The 21,355-nt window shown below is 35.8% G+C and overlaps 1 protein-coding gene across 4 annotated transcripts in view; it reads right to left on the bottom strand.

Annotated features, from left to right (window-relative positions):
- Positions 1–21,355, bottom strand: part of ASAP2 (ArfGAP with SH3 domain, ankyrin repeat and PH domain 2) — a 260,499-nt gene that overhangs the window by 22,438 nt on the left and 216,706 nt on the right. The window contains exons 20-24 of one of the 4 annotated variants that reach the window (XM_051976086.1): positions 20,931–20,998; positions 17,500–17,613; positions 14,444–14,681; positions 9,748–9,909; positions 7,451–7,628 (exon numbers count right to left, since the gene is read on the bottom strand). In XM_051976086.1, coding sequence (XP_051832046.1) covers positions 7,451–7,628; positions 9,748–9,909; positions 14,444–14,681; positions 17,500–17,613; positions 20,931–20,998 — 760 coding nt within the window. The remainder of the gene's footprint in view (positions 1–7,450; positions 7,629–9,747; positions 9,910–14,443; positions 14,682–17,499; positions 17,614–20,930; positions 20,999–21,355) is intronic. The other 3 variants (XM_051976083.1, XM_051976084.1, XM_051976085.1) reach the window with 3 other exon arrangements.

Raw genomic sequence — 21,355 nt, 5'->3', positions numbered from 1 at the left:
CTGAGATCATGCTTGTATTATAGCAGAATACAATAATGACTCAGAATCATCAAGTAAAAGTAAAATAAATTTCCATATAGTTTGTCAAAGATTTCAGGGAAGCTGGTATATTTGAAAAGGTTTCTCTCCAATGCCTCACATAGGAGGCATGTGATATCTGATGAATTTTCATCAAAAGTGATAAAAATAACACTTTTCTGCTTAAAGGGGTTGTATGTTAAATGCAATAATATGAAACAGGGCTATTCCCTGATGATGATGGGTAAGTGAGGTGGTATAACCCCTTCCCCCAAAAGGAAAGGCTGTTATCAGGAACAAATGAGACAATGTCTATAAAAGCCTATGTAACTGTTATCTACAAACAAATGTGAGTAGCCATATAAGGACTGATTGGAAGAATCAGAAAGCAGGAGGACTCATGATTCATGTCTTTGAGGAAATAAAGTGTCACATGGAGGAAGGATTGTACTTTTCCTGCTTAGATACAGGACAGGATTAGGGGCAGTGAGTGGACCTTACTGTGAGAAAGATTACTGTGAGAAAAATAATGGTCCAATGGGAGGAAAACTTTCCTAAGAATGACTTCAGTTAAAGGGTTGTTCTGGCAGGGAGTGACTTCCTCAGCAACAAAGGTGTTCAAAATAAGGCCAAATAATCACTTTTAGATAGGTAGGGGGGATTTCTGTTCAGTTAGCCAGCCAAATGGCATTTATTAAATGTCTATTGTGTGACACTATGCCAAGTGTTGGGGAAACAAAGAAAGACAAAAATAGTTTCTGCTCTCAAGGGAATCACAAAATATGAGCGAAAACAGGGGACAGGAGAGAGAGAACATGAAAATAATGTACAAAAAAGCTCTGGTTAAATTACATAACTTTTGAGGTCCCTTTACAATTCTGACATTCTGTAATTTTATTATTATATTTCACTCAGGTCATATGTCCTTAAAAATCTTTAGTAGCTTTCCATTAACTACTAAATAAAGTTCAAATGCTGTTATTTAAGACTCTCTAAAATCTTGCACCAATCTACATTTTTAGCTTTCATTTTTTACTATTCCCTCTTCCCATATATTCTACATGCCTATTAGTGATACCCTCTGTTAAGCCAAATAATGTGCTCAAACATTATACCCCAATTGCTTTATCCATTTTGTTCCTTATGCTTAAGTACTAATTTTTAAAGATCCAACTTAAATGAAATGATCATTTTTCATTTCTTTTTTCAATACATTTTTATTATATTTTCCATTTCTTCCATCACCAGAGTATGTCATGTATCCTTCCATTATCTCCTTTTGAGCCATCCCATATGGCTCAAATACTATTTCCAGAAAGGGAAAAAAAATCACCATAACTGACTGATATATTGAGAAAGTCTGAAAACAGTACAATGTGTAAAAGCTATGAATCTTCCATCTTCACTATGGGATGGATTTGAAGGTATCATCTTATATCTCTTTATTTGAAACTTAGTTGACTTTTATAATTTTGTTATATTTATATTGACTTTTTGGTGTGTCATCCTTTCTTTTTACTTTGTTGTAATTAATGTATATTATTTCCTTGACTCGGATTACTTTACTCTGTATCAGTTCAAATAGATCTTTCCATCTTCTCTGTATATATTATGCATAGTATTTCTTGCAGCAAAATAATATTCCATCCATGATTTGATTAGTCTTTTCCCAATTGGTGAGCATTGATTTTATTATCATTTCTTAGCTATCATAAAAAGTGTTGCTATAAATATTTTGGACTATATAAGGACTCCCTCCCTCCTCCCCCCCTTATTGGTAGCTTCCTTGGAGGTATAAGCCCTGTAATGGAGTCTTTGGTTCAAAGGACATAGATATTTTAGTCTTTTTTCTACATACTTCCAAATTACTTTTCAAAATGGTTGTACCATGATACAGTCCCATTATCTATCTATCTACCTACATCAGTGTGCCTATCCTTCTATAGTCCTTTCAGAGAGATAATATTCTTGCCATATTTTGTCATTTTTGCCAATTTTCAGGGTATGAGAAGAAGAATCAGGGAGGTTTTGTTTTCCATTTTTCCTATTACTCATGACTTGGAGCGGTTTTTAAAATAAAGTTATGGATACTTTTCAGTTCTTTTGAGAAGTGTTTATTCATATGCTTTGACCATTCATCTATTGGGAAATAATTATTAGAAAGTGTGTATGAATTTAAATATATATGCAAAGGAGAGCAGACAGAGACAGACAGTATATAGCGTGAATACCAAATCTATTTCTTTTGTGTTCTCAATTTAGTTAAGTTATAGCTATAAATATTATCTTCTGATTATTATTTTATTTCTTCTGGATTTGCTGTGATTTCACCCTGTTCATCTGCCACTTTATTGATTTAATTTTTTAAAAAAAATTCAGACTATGTGAAGGCTTATCAATTTTATTAATCTTCTCAAAGAAATCAGTTTTTAGTTTATGTCATTTCTGTGAAGTTTCTTGTTTCCAATGTATTTCCCCTTTTACTTATACTTTTCAGTGCATATTTTAAAAAGTTATTTTAAATTAAAAAATGCATATTTAATTCATTAATCCTTTTTTTTCTTAAAATATGACTGAATGGCTATGATTTTCCCCCAGAGCACTGAGTCATTAATTATTTCTCTGATTTGTTCTTTAATCCTCCCATTATTTAAGACTTTCTTATCAATTCTCCATTTGGGTCTACAACCTTTAGACAACTTTTGTTTGTGGTCCTTGAACCAATCTTTACTTTTATTGTATTATGGTATAAAAAAGGATTTATTATCTTTGCCTTTTAATTTTTTTACTACCCTAATATGTTAAATTTTTTGTAAAAGCTCCATGTAGTTCAGAGAAATATGTATTTCCTTAGACTGTCCCATTTAGAAGACAAAAGTCTTTTAACTGCAGTTTCTATAGAAATTTATTCAATACAGAGACGACTGGTGAGACTTACATGAACTGATGTCGAGTGAAATGAGCAGAACCAGGAGATCATTATATATCTCAACAATGATACTGTTTGAGGATGTATTCTGATGGAAGTGGATCTCTTTGATAAAGAGAGCCTTAATTGATCAAAGATGGACAGAAGCAGCTACACCCAGAGAAAGAACACTGGAAATGAATATAAACTGCTTGCATTTATGTTTTTCCTCCCGGGTTATTTATACCTTCTGAATTCAATTCTCCCTGTGCAACAAGGGAGTGTTTGATTCTGCACACATATATTGTATCTAGGATATACTGCAACCCATTCAACATGTAAAGGACTCTTGCCATCTGGGGGAAGGGGTGTAGGGAGGAAGGGGAAAAATCGGAACAGAAATGAATGCAAGGGATAATGCTGTAAAAAATTACCCTGGCATGCGTTCTATCAATAAAAAATTATTAAAAAAAAATAAAATGTCTTTTTTACCATAAAAAAAAGAAATTTATTCAATACCATATTTTCCCTTTTGTTTATCTTTCAGTTAGACTTGTCTATCACAGAGGGATATTGTAATCTCCTGTTATATATCATTATGTTACAGTGTCTTCTTATATAGCTCAGATATTTTCCTTTATGAATTTGGATAGTGAGCCATTTGAAGTATTTAAGTTAATGATTAATACTGATTTGTTGCCGATAGCTCTTTTAGGCATAATATAGTCTCCTTGCTTATTCTTTTAATTTATTCAAATCTCTTTGCTTTGTTTGAAAACATGATGTGAAATCTTGTTTTCTTGGATTCACTTGATGCATAAGTTTTTTATTTTTTAAATTTGTTTCTCAAAAACATCAAACTGTGGAGTTTTAATTTCTTATCCAATCTCTTTTTTTTGTTTATTGAATATTTAATCCATTCACCTTTTTTTTTTTTTTTTTTTTTTTTTTGGAGGAAAGTGTGGTTAAATGACTTGCCAGGGTCACACAATTAGTGTCAGAACATCTGAAGATACATTAGAACTCAGGTCCTCCTGATTTCAATTAGTGCTCTCTCCAGTGCACCATCTAGCTACCCAAATCCATTCACTTTTAAAGTTAAAGGGTTAAGTTTACATTTTCCTTCATCTGTCTCTAAATTTTTTTTTTTTAAATTTCAAGTTATTGTCTTTTCCCATCTTCTATTTTAAATACGATATCAAGTTCCTTCAGTTATTTTACTTTAATCTTTTAAGGTGGGTCTGTCATAATTGACTGTTTTCCCCTAATCTTTGATCTCTTCTTCTCATTTATTACTTTTTTCCTTTTAGGGTTTTATTAGGATTTTCCCTCCCTCTCTCTTTTATCTGGTTATATATTTCCTCCATCTCTTTTTTTCTTTTCCATCAAATATATTCCCTCTTCAGCACGTCCAATTCATTAGATTTTAAAATTTCATAATTTTGTCCCTTTTCCAAAAATAATTTATCTTTTCTTTCTGTTTACTCTAAACTAGTGGTTCTTAAAGTATGGTCTAGAGAATCCTGGGCATCTCTGAAACCCTTTTAGAGGGTCTACAAATTCAAAAATAGTTTTTATTTCCAATATGGTAAATGTCTATAAATATAACCCAGATAAACAAAAATGCTTTGGAGAGATCCTCAATAATTTTTAATAGAATAAAGACACTGAAAACAAAAATTTGAGAACCACTGCTCTAAACTCTCATTCTTTGATTAGTAACACTCTATAATTGTCTGGGAGTCTGTCCTTTCTCTGTATTGTTCCTGAAATCAAAGTTTCCAAATTCTAAGCTTTCCTCTTTAGGTGTTTTCTGCTCCTCCTGCTAGGTTAGCCTAACATAAGCTTTTCCAATGTGTATCCCAGAATAATGCTGCAAGGGTTCCAACATCTCCTTTCTAGGACAAGTAGACTTTTCAAGTACCAAATCCCCTAAGGCTCATCCAGGATTAGGTTCCCATCTGCCTCCACAGAGCATCTCTTCACCCATAACACTATTCAGTGGAATTCTTTCTGGTCTTCAAATGCATTCCCCCATCTTCCCCACCTCCTCACCCATTCCCTGTAGGTTCATTTCTTTCTGGGACCAGAGAGGTCACCTTTCCTCATTGCCAGTCCCTGATCAGACTCTGGTACATCTATTTCCTGCTCATCTTTTCATTTTTATGTACCCACTCCACTCTCTGCCCTACAAAAAGCACTGCCCCATCTGTAAGCAGAGTATCACAAGATTCTATTTATAATCACTCTTGTCCACTTTATTGTTTCTTCTCCTAGATTTCCATCTTGACTCCTTTCTTTTTGTGTACATTCAGAAAGAAGTCTCTTACTGGTTTTTCTGTTGTTACTATTGTTCTTGCTATCTTTGCCTATTTACTGAGTGCTGCATTTCTGTTGCCTGGAATGTTTGAGAAATAAACTGCAGTTTTTTAAAAAAAATTTCAAACTCTTCATTATTATTTATATCTTTTTTTTCTGTATGGTTAAGCTTATATTTGCAGTATAGATCAACCTTGGTTATATCTGAGATCCAAAGCTCTTTTAACACACTATTCCATTCTTTCCTTTTTTTAGTAGATATAAAAGTCTTGTTTTATTTGAATGTCCTTTCCTTTGTATTTGATGGTCTTTCTCCTGATGGTTTGCAGAACATACTGTTTCTGAACTGAATTGTTAAATTTAACCACTATGAGTCTTGAAGTTTTTTTCTGGAGGCCATCTAGAGAATTCTAGTTTACTATAATGTCTTCAAAAATGCTATGATTTAGTTGGTGTGAGTACCTTGCTCTGTTCCTTCCTTCTTAGCAAATTTTAAGAGGCTCTTTAATTATAGTAATAATCCTATTACCTATTGGCCAATATTCTGGTGATCAGCCTCTTCAAACTAAGCTAGGCTACTCCCAATGGACAATGGATGATGCACAGTCTACTGCAAAGTCCATACAATTTTCTAGTTTATCAGGGTCTTCACTCTTTTGACAAAGATTTCCTGAACTCAGTGTTAAAAAGAGGCAGAATGTAAGAAGTGGTAGTGGGAAAAACCACTGACTAGGAATTAAGAGGCCTGTTCAATACTGTCTAGTTGTGTAATTTAACTAAATAACTCAACTTTCTAGAGCTTTAAGTTTCCACATCTATAAAATGGAGATGATAATAGTACATAAACGATCTACTTGTTGGAGCTACTGAGAAGAAAAGTACATTGTTTATTTTAAATAATTATGTAAGAATTAAAAAGAGCTTTATACCATAGTCACATATTGAGGAAGATCACTGGAAAAGAATAAAAATGTTATAATAAAATTTCCAGAGCATGAGTAATTGTTGTTCCAGTAACAAGTCCTTTATGATATGAGGTTATGCATCATCAAAATATGAATGTGATATACATGACAAAAAAAACAACTCATAAAAATAGGCAATTTTTCTATTCTGGAGAGTCAAGAAATATGCAAAATTTGTATTAATGAACATGTAATATCTAGTAACACAAGGGAACATGGAAGAACAACGAATAGCCGTCACCACTAACTGCATACCACCACCACCACCACCATCAGTCAATCCTCCTATGGATGGCTTGGACAATCTCATTTTCGATTGTCTACAGCATCAAGTTCAAATCTCCTTAACCTTAAGTAGCCTGGTTTTCAAAGCCCTTTTCATCATGACTTTAATCTACTTTTCCTCTTATCTGGCAAAGCCTCCGAGAACAACCCCTGGAGAAGTCAGTCAGTATATCAACAGGCATTTATTAAATACTTATTATATGCAAGGCACACAGTTAAACGCTGGGAATACAAAGAAAAGCAAATATATTTCAGTGGAGGCATTGGCAGGGTAAGACTTAAAAATACAGAAGTTATATCACTGCAGTAGGGTGTAACTGGCATTCATAGAATGCAAATAAAGATCCAAGGTTCTAGTTTCAGTAACTATGCTTCATAATTATGTAACTTAAGGCAAACAACTCAGATCATCATTTTTCTGATCTGTAAAATGGGCATAATTATGCCTGACCTACCTACTTCACTGGGTTGCTTTAAAGGTCAAATGAGATATGAATGATCTTTTCAAACTATAAAGTGCTATAACGAATGGAAGCATACTTCAGAGCCTATTTAGTCCAACTATTATTAATATAAACTTAATTTAAAAAATATATATAATTTTTTTTTTTTTTAACAAAACCACAATATCAAGTTTCAGAGCTGGTAAGGACCTGAGAAGTGATTAAATCCAAACCCCTTCATTTTACAGATGAGAAAACTTAGGAAAGAACTGTTAAGTGATCTGACCAAGATCATGCAGATAATAAATGGCTGAAGTTATCTTAAAAATCACAACCCATCAATAGAATTTCTTCTGTTTAATAGATTGGAATATATCTATTTCAAAGGAGGTTCATTAATAAATCAAGGTAATATCAACATTTTGGAGTATCCTTGATATGAAGAAGTGAAAATGAAACCAATTATTAAGAAACCTTAACTGGGACTTGAGAGAAAACCATTCATTCATTACCCAGGAGCTGGCTTTTTCTGCATGATTCGACTAGGTGGCTGTGGAGGCAGAGGTGGTGGGGTGGACTTGGCCTGCAGGGCTGTTGCATGGGGTGGCTTAGACTGCTGCTGGTTCAAGGCCTCGATCACACTGGCTGTTTTTGCCACAGGAGGTGGTGGTGTTGCAGTCAGGGGATCTACTGGGCAAAAATGAGACAGAAAAAGAATACAAGAAGTCGGAAATCAGTCTCCGAAGCACTGTACTTCTCACCTTCACTGTGTCCTGGAAAGGAAGGAACCTCTTTTTTCTTCTGCCCTAACATATTTCCTAAGGAGGAAAAACATGTACTGTTTTATTGTTATTTAGATAGAGGGGAAATACATAAAAGGTAAGGAACAAGGGTATATAAAGAATTTTAATCCAATAAGGAGAACATAATTCAAAAACTTACACTAAGCAAGTTTCCATCAATCAGTGGCAAAGGCTTTTGGGTTTTTTCCCCAGAGAGAAGCAGCCACTTTTAAGTCAATAGAATATTAGTCCTTTTCACTCTAAGGGCCAGTGGAAATAGCATTAAGGAGAAGGGAGGAGACCTGGATATCCTGGCTCTGCTCTTGACTAAATGGGAACTTTGGGCAAATGAGTCCAACTTTCTGTCTTTATTCATTTTTTGAATAAGGAAGATGCAACCCGCCCAATTTTCTTCAGAGAAGTATTACATAAATGAAATGAATTAACAGATACTTTTAGAAAAATATAAGTGTAACTTAAATGTAAAAAATTCTCATCTTTATTTCCTTTTCAAAAGACACTTAGGTAAGTAGGAGAAACAATTAAATTTTAAATGGGGATATTAATATTCACATTTACTGCATCACAGTTCCAAAGCACATAAAGTGCTTTGTAAAACTTAAATATCTATATAAATGTCAGTTATTATTATTTTAAGCCCTGGGATTTCTCTCTCATATGATTTTAAGAGAAGATGAGAAAATTTCAGTTTGCCAGGGGGACAGGACAGGATACATAAGGTAAGGAAATAGCCTATGACAAGTAATTTTATAGAGTAAAAGATGAAAAGTCAAAAGGCTTGACCTACCAGTGAAAGTGCTTTAGATGAGGCCTCTGTCACGGTCAGGGCACTGAGAAAGGGATTTAATGACATTCTAGCTCCAGAGCTTGATATTTGGTATTGAACTTCATTCTAAGGTGTAGGTTTTCCCTTAATTCTAATTAATTAAGTAAACATATGGCCCAAAGTCCTCTAAGCCAGAGGAACATAAAAATAACATTCATTAAATGAATTTAAAAAGTATTAGGAACATTCCTTTCTCCTATATGTGAAGTAATTATAGATGTATACACATTTTGTTGGCACATTTTGCTAAGTGGGCTATTCCAGACCTTGATTTGAAAACAACTCCAGTCTGTATTCAGAATGTAAGAGAAAACACTATTCTATCATCCCTATTTCAACAGGAAGTAGGTATGTGGCAAGTTCCAATGACATGGTGGCTATTAGAGTAAGGAGAAGATGGTGATGGAAAGATACATTAACACACCATACATTATCATCCAGGTAAACCCACTCAAAATCAATTGCACCATAGGGCTGCAGTATTTTCTGAATATAACAGTATTACGAAAGATTACTGAAACCATTAATTGACCAAAGGAAGACTGAGGATGATTTTTACCATTAGAGGGAGGAAATACTTTAAAATATAGAGGAAGAAGATTTGCATAATAATTACCAGAGAAGTACTGGGGCTGGAGAAAACTTAAAAATTATGTCATTGGAGTGGGGGGCAGGAGAGCAGAGGGAAAGAAAGGGTGCCTTAAAGAAACTGACTTTTCATATTCTCAGTCATTGGAATTGGTTAACAATTCCACTTTCCATTTTCCACTCAGATCTCATAGTATACTTTGTTCTTTTTGCACTTTTGAAAATTTACAGTGTCTATCTTTGTGTGTTACTCCCTATTTGATTCTAAGCTCCATGAGGGACGACAAGGATCTTTCTCATCAAAACTTTATATCTCCCCTTGTAGTTTCCTCAGTGTATCATACAGTGCTCTGCACACAGTAGGTGACTAATCAATGTTTATTGAATAAACGAATGAATGAATGGCATGATTCTGGGCATATTAATATACATCAAAGGACTGATTAAACCCATCTCTCCCCTTGTAATCATGTACCATGCTTTTTTGTTGGATAAGTGTAATTTCTTGGTTTTCCTCCTTCAAGGAGGTCTGTCCCCTGCTATATAGAGTTACTGAGCAGAATGGCAACAGAAGGAAGAATGAAAAACGTACTCGTAGATGTCACTCGAAGAGGGGGCAGCGGTGGATGGATAGCTGGCGGATCTGACGAAGATCGCTGCCTGCTTACACTGTCCACACTTAAAGAATTTGTCTTCCACGAGGTGTTAGCTGAGGAGGTTGTCTGAACACCAGTGCCCAGGATGGGAGGCTGAACTAAACCCACACACGGACACACACAGAAACAAAACAAAAAATACCACATTATTGATCCTCCCTTTCAAAATGCCATCAACACCTGTGAAGGCTGTAGAAGACCTTGTGCCCTTGTCAAGTGGTAAGAAATCATCATTCTTCAGGAACAAAAGTTCAAGGGAACAAGTTAAAAATCTGCCTCTTGTTTTTTATTTTTGTTTTTTTTACCACAGGGACAGACAGCTAGGAAACGAAAAATATTTCAGGGAAAATGCAGAGCAAATTTTTTGGTTCTGTCTTATAGTTTTAAATACTCACAAATATATCTCTCAAATGGATGCACTGCTCAGAGAGGGCTGGGGATGGAAAAGCACCCCCCCAAAAAAAACACTTTATTTTTTGAGGGGTCCATGAAATAGCATTCTCCTTCCCAAATGAGCCATTGCCAACAGTCTTTCTCATACCGGGAGTTTGTATTATTTCTGAACAAAGAATGAATTCCTCAGATGGAAGTGGGAGGGAAATACACAGGGTAGAGATCAAAGATTCATTCAATTCATTCTTCAAATGACATTTATAATCAAGTACCTAAGTGTGCACAGCATGGAGCGAGGTATTTTTAGCACTGTGCCCTAAGCACATGGCCTCAGAGGACACAAATAATTGAAAAAAAAAAAAACAGCTAGAGATCTAGAAACTAAAAGGGATAACTATGAGAGTGCACTTTAGGATTCCATACTAGAAATAAGCTTCACCTCCTGCTGGGTAATGAGGAGGAAGCTTTATAAGGTTCCTTGAGTCTCTATATATTGTCATATAAGGTCAACTCCTTTTCTCCTTTTAACATCCTGTTTACTGGTAAGAACAACTTCAGGTAAAATGTACGCATTCTCCAGGGACAGATTCCAGGAGAGGTCATGGACTTAATAATAGATGAACAACATGGGAATGGGTGGTGAGTATGAAATGTCAATTTGCACAAAAAATAAAGTATACATTATTTATTATTATAAGTTAATTAATTTTAATTATAGAAAAAGTAGTAATAAGAGAAAATGTGGGGGAATCCATAAAACATGGATGTTTAGGAACTGGCAAAGCAAAAAAAGTCATTAACTGTGAAAAGTGGTTGGAAGACCTGTAGTTAAATATGACCTCAGACTCTTTTTAATTCATGCTTTAGTTTCCTCATTTTCAAACAGAGAATAATAATTGTAGCACCCACAGATTCAATGACAAAAATATACTTTGCAATTCTTAAAACACTATATAAATGTCATATAGTATTCATTATTCTTCACTATAACCCACCAAAAAAAAAATAAAAGCTTGAGAATGTTTCTTATTCTTGTAGACTGACTTTTCTTACATCAATATGTACCCTGTCTTTGAAAGTCTCCATTGAGATGGGACAGCCACATCATTTTAGCTCTGTGATTTAGGGAAAAAACTATACAATGCACATAACCAATGCTTGAAAAGGGGAAATGGAGAAAGAGATCTGGGTTTTCCTAGGGAAGAACCCCATTTGCAATTCCTCTGACAATATTTTATAGTCCTAGAAGAATAGTGGGTGGGCTTCATCGGGGGATTTACTGGAGTTATTGGAAATAAGGCGTGAATAGAATGAATGGACCACTAGAGGGAGCATACACACAGATGAGTTCAAAGACTGCTTGAGTGCTAAAGTATGGGTTAGGGTGCCATGTCAATCACTGGGCTCAGGGGATACCCTTGGGATCGGGAGCCCCGAGTCTAGCTTCTGCCTCCTGTACCTGCTGCTGAGCTTGTATACAAGGCTACTCAGTGAAGGAGTAATTTAGAGAGTACAGATTGAAGGTCATTAGGGAGCAAACAATAATAAACTATATCCCAAAAGAAAGCGATCAATTTCTGTTAGGAACAATTTGAGGAAAAGACAATATTAGTCAGAAACTCCCTTCAGACACCCATTGCTTTTCTGGACTTACTTTCCCATAATCGGTGTCACTTTACTTCTTGGGCATCATCACCAGGCCCTCCTTTCCCCCCTTACCCAGTGCCAACCCTTTCTCAATATTGTCACCTTGTGGGAATAGTTGCTAATTCTTCCTTTTTTATCACTCAGAACTTTCTTATATATACCTCGAGTATCACCAATCTGAATAAAACCCTAGGAAATCTGATGGTATTTTTTGCTTTTTTAACATACCATCTGCTGATGGTGAACATATGCCATGAAGTCCAAGATCCTTAGGTACAAAACAGAGTTATTACATGGTCCTTTCATCCATACTTGTTATTGAGGGGATGAGCAAGATCAAGGGTTATTAAATAAGGGTACAGGAAGTTGTTTTATAATTTTTTTTTCCTTTTTGATTACTTCAATGTGAACGGTTAGGTTTTCTTGGAGTCCAATTTTAGATATTTTATTTTGTCCCTTTAAAATTTTATTCTGAGAAAGGGTCCATAGTGTTCATCAAATTGCCAAAAGGGTCCCTAACATAAAAATAATAGTAATCATGATAAGAGTAATATGATCCTCACAACCCTGGGAGGTAAATGCTATTATTGTCCTCATTTCCGGATGAGGAAACTGAAACAGACAGAGGTTAAGTGACATACCTAGACAAAATAAGTGCTGAGGCTGGATATGAATTCAGATTTCTGATATTCCAGGTCTAGCTCTCTTTTGATGTTGTTGTTGAGTCACTTCAATCATACCTAACTTTTTTTGTGACCCCATTTGGGGTTTTCTTGGCACAGATACTGGAAGATTTGCTATTTCCTTCTCCAGGGCATTTTATGGATGAGGAAACTGAGGCAAACAGAGTGAAGTGACTTGCCTAGGATTACATAGCTAGTAAGTATCTGAGATCAGATTTGAATTCAGGAAGAGGAGTCTTCCTGACTCTAGATATCGTATTCCATCCACTTTCAAGTAAATGTCTGATAAAATAAAAAAGACAACCTCTGGGTTAGAAGAAGCAAATGGAAAACATGCCATTTATTTCTTTTATATCAGAAGAGACCAAAGAGAAAGAGTGCTAAACTGATAGTAGATGCTCCATACCTAAGGAATAACATCCTCATCACAACAGGAAATACTCACTTTCTACCTAACCTACCAACCATATTTCCCATGTCAAGGTCTACATAAATACATGCAATTTATTTTTATTTCGGAGTGATTATGAAACTGAAGTACTATGTAAATGTGCTGTTGTTATGGTGATGATTTCATAGATTCTACTAAAGTCAGTAGCTTAAGGGAGATCCTAGCTGTACTCAGGGATAACATGGTTGAGAAGAATGATCACCTGATGTGAAACAAAGGACTCAAGTCTGATTTACAGTTTTGATATATTTGGTCTATATGTCTTTGAGCATTTTATTCGCTTCCTTGGGACCTCAAATTCCCCAATCTGTAAAATGACATGATTATTAAATTAGACTATCTCTAAGGTCCCCTTCAAGCTCTCAGTATTATGGTCGTTTTTTCCTTAGTTTCCATATGCTACCAAAGAGTCTTCTAATTCCTCTTGGCTTCTTCATAAAACACCAGGAGTCCTGGTAACCAGTGGAATACTTCTTGAATACATTCAGCCAAGTCACTGGTTCTCCAAGTTGGACTTGCCAGGCTGGCAGCACAACTGAGCCTGCTGCTATCAAAGCCTAAATATTACTGGTTACATTTCCCCATAAGGACAAGTCTTCTGTCTTGTTCTTAATTCTGTCTGTTCTTTCTGACTTCCAGGGTCAATAGAATTAGAGGAGTAATCAGAGACAGCCAGAATATTAGAAAATATATCTGTGAGGCAGCTAGGAGTACAGTGGATAGAGTGTGTGCGTGTGTGTGTGTATCTGAATGCTATAGATTATGTGTACAGAAGAGTAAGGAAAGAAGGGAAAGGAAAAAAGAAAAAGAAAAGATATGAGAGAAGGAAGAAATAAAAAAGGAAGAAAGGGAGGAAGGAAGGAAAAGGGAAGGAGAAGAAAGAAGGGGAGGAAGAAAAAAGAGATATTAATAGTGTTCCTCTGTTGACCTCTGTCTCATCAGCTGACCATGTCAGTGTTATGTCCGTGTGGATGACATAAGTTACTCTCACCTTTCTATCCTAATCACAGATGTGTAATCCTTTTGCTCAATAAAATAAAAGGCAAAATTCCACCACACTTTGGCATCATGAAATAGCAGAACAAATTACAAAAAAATGGACGTAAGTGTGAGACAAGCTGGGTTCAAATTCTGAACTCTGAGATTTAGTGGCTGTATGATCTAGTTCAAGTCACTTAACCTCTCTCAGAGTCTCAGTCTCCTCTGTAGAATGGTGGGTAATACTTCTGCTACCTATCTTACAAAGGAAGAATCAAATGAGACAACATGTGTCAAGCATTTCATAATCACAGGAGACTACATAAGTCTTAGCAATAGTTACCTTAAAACACCTCAAATAAACATATCTTTTCTGATATTTATATTTATTATCAACTACAAAACAATGTTCCAAAGCAAAACATTAACCCTTTTGTACCCATTTCACCCAATACATTTGTCTACTTTCCAGCTTAGTACCTTTGCCAATATTCCGGGGAGGTAGAGGGGGTGCGGTGGACTGTGAAGGTGGGGGGCTGCTGCTGAGGATGGTTCCGTAGGTCTCGTTTTGCAGAATGCTAGGCATAAAGCCTCTCTGTTTGTCTTTAGCGATGTTAGCAGCATCTCTAGCCAAAGATGCGGCATTCGACTGGTGCTGGCTGGAACCCAGTTGATAAAAACTGACGGGCCTGTCCTCTCGCCGATTGGGGCTGGGCTGCTAAAGGAACCCCAAAACAGAGGTGTCCACATTGGTGATATTTAATATTCCCTTTTTATTACTTCTTATTTTGGGGGAGAGGGGAAAGAATTCACCTATAACACATCAACTTGAATATAGACAATTTTCATTCCACCATGTAAGCTGGATAGGAGATCTCAAACCTCATCCCTTTTCTCTATCTCCCAATCGTCCCCTCCAAAAAAGTCACCAGAATGTCCAATTCATACCATATTCTTTGTGAAGAAAGTTCAATGGCTAGCACTTCCCCTCGCCAGTGAAGTACTCACACTGTTCTTCTCTAGTAAACAATGCAGAGTGTGGGAATTACATTGACTTACTACCATTTAACCTGAGTGATCTTGAACAAGTCCTTTCTCTCTTTGGGTTTCATTTTCCCCATCTGTAAAATGAAGAGATTATATCTAATAATCTCTAAAAAGTCCCTACAAAATTCAGTTTGATGATCCAAACACTTGCCTTGCTCCCTTCCATGACACATCCTATCATGAGTAATGAGACAAAGGTTATGATTGATGTTTTCTTCCTGTCTGAATCAGAGGCAGTGTTGTTGAGGCTTTAGAAATCAAAGTCATCCAAATGGGACTTGGCCCTGAAGCTACATTATCTGATACTTCTTTATATATGCTTAACAAAAATTAAAGCATTCAAAAGTAGAATGGGAGGCCCCAGGAGACAGCTAGTTTTCCTTCACTGGATAATATCCCAAAAGGGGTGGGAGGATGACTGGTTAGAAGAGATTTCTGTTCATTAATGGGTAGGACTAGAAGGCTTCTGTGCTCTAGGATGCCATGACAGATGCACATCCAAAATATCAAAAGGCACCTTACCGTGGTGAGTATCCTGTAGCATATATCTAATGGAAACATACTGAATAGGGAAGAACAGTTCCAACTGAGTAGAATTTATGAGGTATTTCCCATCAGAAAAAGCTCTATTTCATCTGGAAGCAACGCTTTTATCTATAAAATTACATTATTCTTTACTCTGAATATAATACTGAGGGAAACGGAATATTCTGGTGGGATGTATCTTACCACCTCTCTTCTTGCTGATTGTAATAATTTAATCTGACCTCCCAGACCTCTCGCCCCCTTACAATTCACCTTTCAGACAGCTTCTAGTGTCATTATCCTAAGACATAGGTCTATGTGTTCTCCTAAATCTTCAGTGGTCTCCAATTTCCTCTAGGACAAAATACTCCTCACTCTGGTAATTAAGTCTCCCCATGATATCTCATTAGTCTATCTCTCCAACCTTATTTCACATTACTCCTTTTCAAGAAAGCTCCTGGCTGTTCCCAATCTTTTTCTATATTGCTTTACCAGCCTCACACATTTGCTCCAATTGTCTTCCTAGTCTGAATCATAAATCACTTCCTCTTCCCTGCCTGATGAAATCCCTTTTCTTCCATCAAGGTCCTGCTCTAGAGTCCAATATTCGCACACAGCAATTGTTTATTAAATGCTGTTAAACTGAACTGGAGCTAATGCCAAAAACTTCTGCTTTTCAAGGTGAGAACACTGTAAGAAGTCCTTTCCCATTCCCCAACTTTGACACTGGTCCTCACCTTAATGCATGGCATGTGGATTATCACCTCAAGTCTTCAAAAAACTAGAGGAAATGGCCACTATAAATACATTAGAAGTTAGCCAGGCAGGATGACATAGCAGGTGAACAGGGGTCAAGAGCCAAGTTCAAATTCTAGGTCTTCCAGATGTGAGATCCCTCTCCTCAAAAAGCCCTTGGTACCTCTCTTATCACAAAGAATCTCAGTATTGGGAGGAATTTCAAAGGCTACCTAGTCATACCTTAACATGAGTCCCCTTTATAAGTACCTCTAGCCTTTACTAGAATATCTTTATTCTAGCAAAGTGAAGGGGAACTCACTGTCTCCTGAAATGATCCATTCTGTTTTAGAAAAGCTCAAAATTTTATTAAGCCTAAATTTGTTCTTTTAAAAATCCTACCCAATGTTTCTGGTTCTACTGTCTGAGGTCAAGAAGAGCAAATGTAACCCCATATCCATGGGACAGCCTTTCAAATGGAGCTATTATATACCTGAAACTATTCTCTCTTCCAGACTAAACATGTTCTGCTCTCTCAACCAAGCTTCAAGGCCCTCTACCACCTTCTCTGGCCTCCTTTGGGACATTCTCCATCTTATTAAAGTTTCCTCTAAAATAAGAAACCTGAAATTCAACACTATATTCCAGATATGGCCTGAATCAAACAGGCCACAGGAGAGAGGGACTAACCCTAAACTTTTAACCTACCCCAAGAATCCCCTGGTTTTCTCATGTGTCATATTACACTGCTGACTAGATTTTAGTTGCTTTGTGAACAAAATAAGGGTAGAGATTTAGACTGGATGACTTCTAGGATTCTTTTCAATTTTAAAATCAAATGTTTTCATAATTCTATGTAACTCTTAAGATGAATAGGATCACAATTGACCAAAGGGAAAATCTACCTTAAATAACAATTAAGGTGGCCATTATTGTCACTAGATAAAGAAGGAACACTCCAAAATACCTTCCCTTATATCATAAAGTTAGCAGTAGAATATGATTAAAGGATTAACTACAGTTAGAAATTAAATAGGGGGTGGAAGGAGAGAATATATAGGGAAGAATCTTACATCTCCTGGCTTCAGAGAAAATAATAAACAAGCTCCATTTTTCTTTCTACACATCAGCCTCCTATAATTATAGAGTAGGATCCAAATCTCTCTGAATGAAGTGGATCAAAAGCTTTTCAGGATTGTACAATTTGGTACTTATCACCCAACACAAACCTGCAATTTTTCATCCACATCATCATCACTTTCATCTAGGTCTTCATGGAGCAATCGCCATTCATATTCCACATGAACATGAGAATTAAACCTCCCAGATAATGCTTGAGTAAGCTAGGAAAAATAAAGATGGAGGTTAATCACATTGATTCTGCATGCAGAACTATAAAATGGCATTTTTAAGGTTTTCAGAAACAAACAACCTTTCATACAAAGGATCCTCTCCCAGTCCCTATCCCACACATTTTCCTTTATACAACTATAACAACAACTAATGTTTTGTTTCAAAAACAAAAACCTATTCCTCTCTGCAGAGAAAATTGTGTCAATGTTCAGTTCTAGCTTTTAAAAATAATGCCTATCTCCAATAACCAAATGGTCAAAATATACAAACAGGCAATTCTCAAAAGAAGAAAGGCAAGATATTAATAACCATATTATTTTAAATGTTCCAAGTTACTACCAATAAGAGAAAAACAGATTAAAACATATCTGAGGTATCACTTTTTGCTGATTAGATAGGCAAAGAAGAAAAAGATAATGGTAACTGTTGGCAGGGAGGAGGGAGGGCAGAAACACTAATGTGACGCTGGATGGTACAGTGGACAAAGTGCCAAGCCTGGAGTCAGGAAAAACTGAATTCAAGAATAGCCACAGGATACTTTGCCTAAACAAATCATCTTACCTGTTTGTCTTATTTTCCTTATCTGTAAAATGATGATAATAATAACACTTACCTCCCAAGATAGTTGTGGGAATCAAATGAGATAATTGTAATATACTTCTCTTAGTTTCTGGCATATAGTAAGTGCTATGTTAATATTTGCTTTTATTATTATTACTATTAACTACTGTAGAACTATTAATTCAACTATTCTGGAAAGCATACAGGATCATGGACACTCTCTCATTCTAAAGATGAAGAAATTGAGGTCCAGAAGTAAAAATTAAATGTTCAAGCTCATATAGGTAGCAATTATCAGGGGCTGGAATTGAATCCAGGTCCTCTAATACTTCTAACGTCTAATGTCCCAGTGATATTAAGCATATGCCCCAAGGAGATCGAAAAAAGAGAAAAATGATCCTACATATAAAAGTATTTGAAGTAGCATGTTTTTTTTTTTTAATTACAATCCAGAACTAGAAAAACAAAGAAAATAAAAGAATTTATGATATATGAATATCATTCTAAAAAATGACAAAAGGTGCAGATTCAGAGAAACCTACCAAGACTAGCATGAACTATTGCAGAGTTCAATGAATGGAACTCAGCAGAACAATATAAATAGTAATCACAACACCATAAAGGAAAATAATTTTGAAAAACTTAAGAAGTCTGATCAATGCAATGACCCAACAGGATTTCAGAAAACAAAAGGTGAATCATGCTTGCCACTTCTTGGCACAGAGGTGATCAACTAAAGGTGAAAAATGATGCATACATTTTCTAATATGACCAATGTGTGAATCTGATTTGCTTGACTATACTTGTTACAAAGGAGGGATATTTTACTTTTGGTGAGGGAGAATTATACAAGGACTCCTTGTTCAGAGAGTAATAAAGGAATGTAAGTGACAGTAATGTCCCTAAAAGAAGAAAGGAACACCAATAAAAAAATAATTTCAAGATACATAGAATATAAAACATTAGGAGATGAGAAAGACAAGCAGGATATTCTTTAAAAATCAAGCTGAATATAGAGATTCATTGTATCAAATAAAATCTTTTTTTATGTTTTTATTTGTTTATGGAAATATTTATATTTGTTGATATTTATTGAGCTCATTAAAATAAAAATAAAAATTCTTTTAAAAATTAGTGATGATCAGCCTGTGAGGATCACAGTTTAGCAATTTGGCATACACAAATAGTGAGAACAGAATTAATTCTCTGGTCTTGATTCAGAAAACTGTGATTGGGGATCAGACATAATGAAAGGCTCCAGATTTTCATGATATTTAGGCTTCACAAACACAAAGGAACTAAGCACAGGCATGAAGGATTCAATAGCTTATAAGTTTTTGTTTGATCCTTAAGACTTCATTTTTCTATAATATCTATAGGAAGCAGATACTTTATTGAAAAGATACACATACCAACATGTACTCTGGGGTTGGCAACCAGGGTAATTTCTACTCTATGTAAGCAGCTTGTTATTGCTCCTTCTCTATTCCCCCACCCCACTCCCTGTACCCACCTTTCAAAGTGCTAAAATTCCCCCACCTCATCTTTTCTTTCAAAAAGTTCTAAGTGAGTATGTTTATATTCACCCATTCCAGACATAGTCCATTCTTCACTCACCCCTTCCCAGGTACTAGATCTCTACTCAAAGAGCAATTCTGTATGTTTCACTCTATTTAAAGATAAAAGAGGCCTTAAAGATGTATAAGTCTTCAATAAAATGGTTTCTTATTATGTATGTTGTAAAGAGAATTCTAATTTGGGTACATTAAACCCAATGGCCTCCAATTCTGAGATAATGAGGATACTGAGGGATAGTCCCCGTCAGAGAGACTGAGGATAATGAGGATAGATTTAGTGATTTGCCTAAGGTCATACAACTTCTAATTCAGGCTCAGTTTTGAGTCAAAGCCATTTGTCAATTTTAAAAGTTAAAATAAAATTCAACAGAAATGGTGGACTTCACTTAAATGGTCCTCAACACAGCTACCAATCCTGACTGTCTCCAAAAATCCTACCTTTTACCTCTCATCTTCCCCCAAACCACTGGTATTCTTGAGGGGGAAGGAGCAGGAAGGGAACAAAGACAACTTTCTAAAAAGAACTGGGGTTGTAATAAAAGAATATCAGCAATCTCTGAACCTTTAACTGTAACTCAGAATCACCAAATCTGAACGTCAATGACCCTCTAGTCCAATCTATCTTCTGTTGGGCAATTCTGAGCAAAGCCTGACAGAGACAGCTTATAGGTACATGTTTAGAAATGGGTTTCCTCCAGACACTGATTCTGAGTCTTAGTAAAGCAAAAGGCTTCATTTACACTTAAGTATTTTCCTAACACCTAGCTTTCTACTTTGGGGAAAGTGCCCCAAAAATATTTCTCTCCATCAAATTCAAAGCTAATGGAACCTCTGTAAGATTCTCTGTAAAATTCAGATGGAAAGACTCTTCTTATATGAAACCCTTGCCCCATACCCATGTCCATGACGTTCCAGAGGGATGGTGGATACAAGACTTTCTGAAGCCCAAGTCTAAATACTGAATGTTATACTTTTGCCTTTATTAGCATGATTCTGTTATATGCTTTGGAGATGGATGGTCCAAAGGAGAATCTGGAAAAAATTTCTACACAAGAAGCCATATCAGAAAAATTTCCCTTTTTGGAAAAGGGATACCTTATGAGACTCTCCTCTAAGTAGCTAGATACTTCAATAAGAGCTAGCAATTATCATGTTGCTGAGAAACTCACCAGTTCTTCACAGTGTTCATGTTTTAAGCGTTTAGCAATATCAAGTGGCGTCTCTCCCGATTCATTGGCTGAAAGATGAGAGAGAGAGAGAAAGAGAAAAAGAGAAGTTTGTGACAAGGATTGATAAAAATCAGACCTACTGGTCTGTATCATAAGAGAAACCAATAAGGGAATACATATAACTAATTATTTTAAATAAATTACAAATGACAAAAATTCATTAATTTGGATTGTTAATATAATATTTGTGAAAATATGGGTGGAACCTTAGATAAGGTTTAATTTTGTATCATTGCAGAAAAGAGGGTTACTTGGAGGGGATGTTGGAAAACTGGGACACTGATACATTGTTGGTGGAATTGTGAATACATCCAACCATTCTGGAGAGCAAGTTGGAATTACGCTCAAAAAGTTATCAAACTGTG

Source organism: Antechinus flavipes, chromosome 2, assembly GCF_016432865.1.
Source record: "Antechinus flavipes isolate AdamAnt ecotype Samford, QLD, Australia chromosome 2, AdamAnt_v2, whole genome shotgun sequence".
NCBI lineage: Eukaryota > Metazoa > Chordata > Mammalia > Dasyuromorphia > Dasyuridae > Antechinus > Antechinus flavipes.
This window is presented reverse-complemented; position numbering and strand designations above follow the sequence as displayed.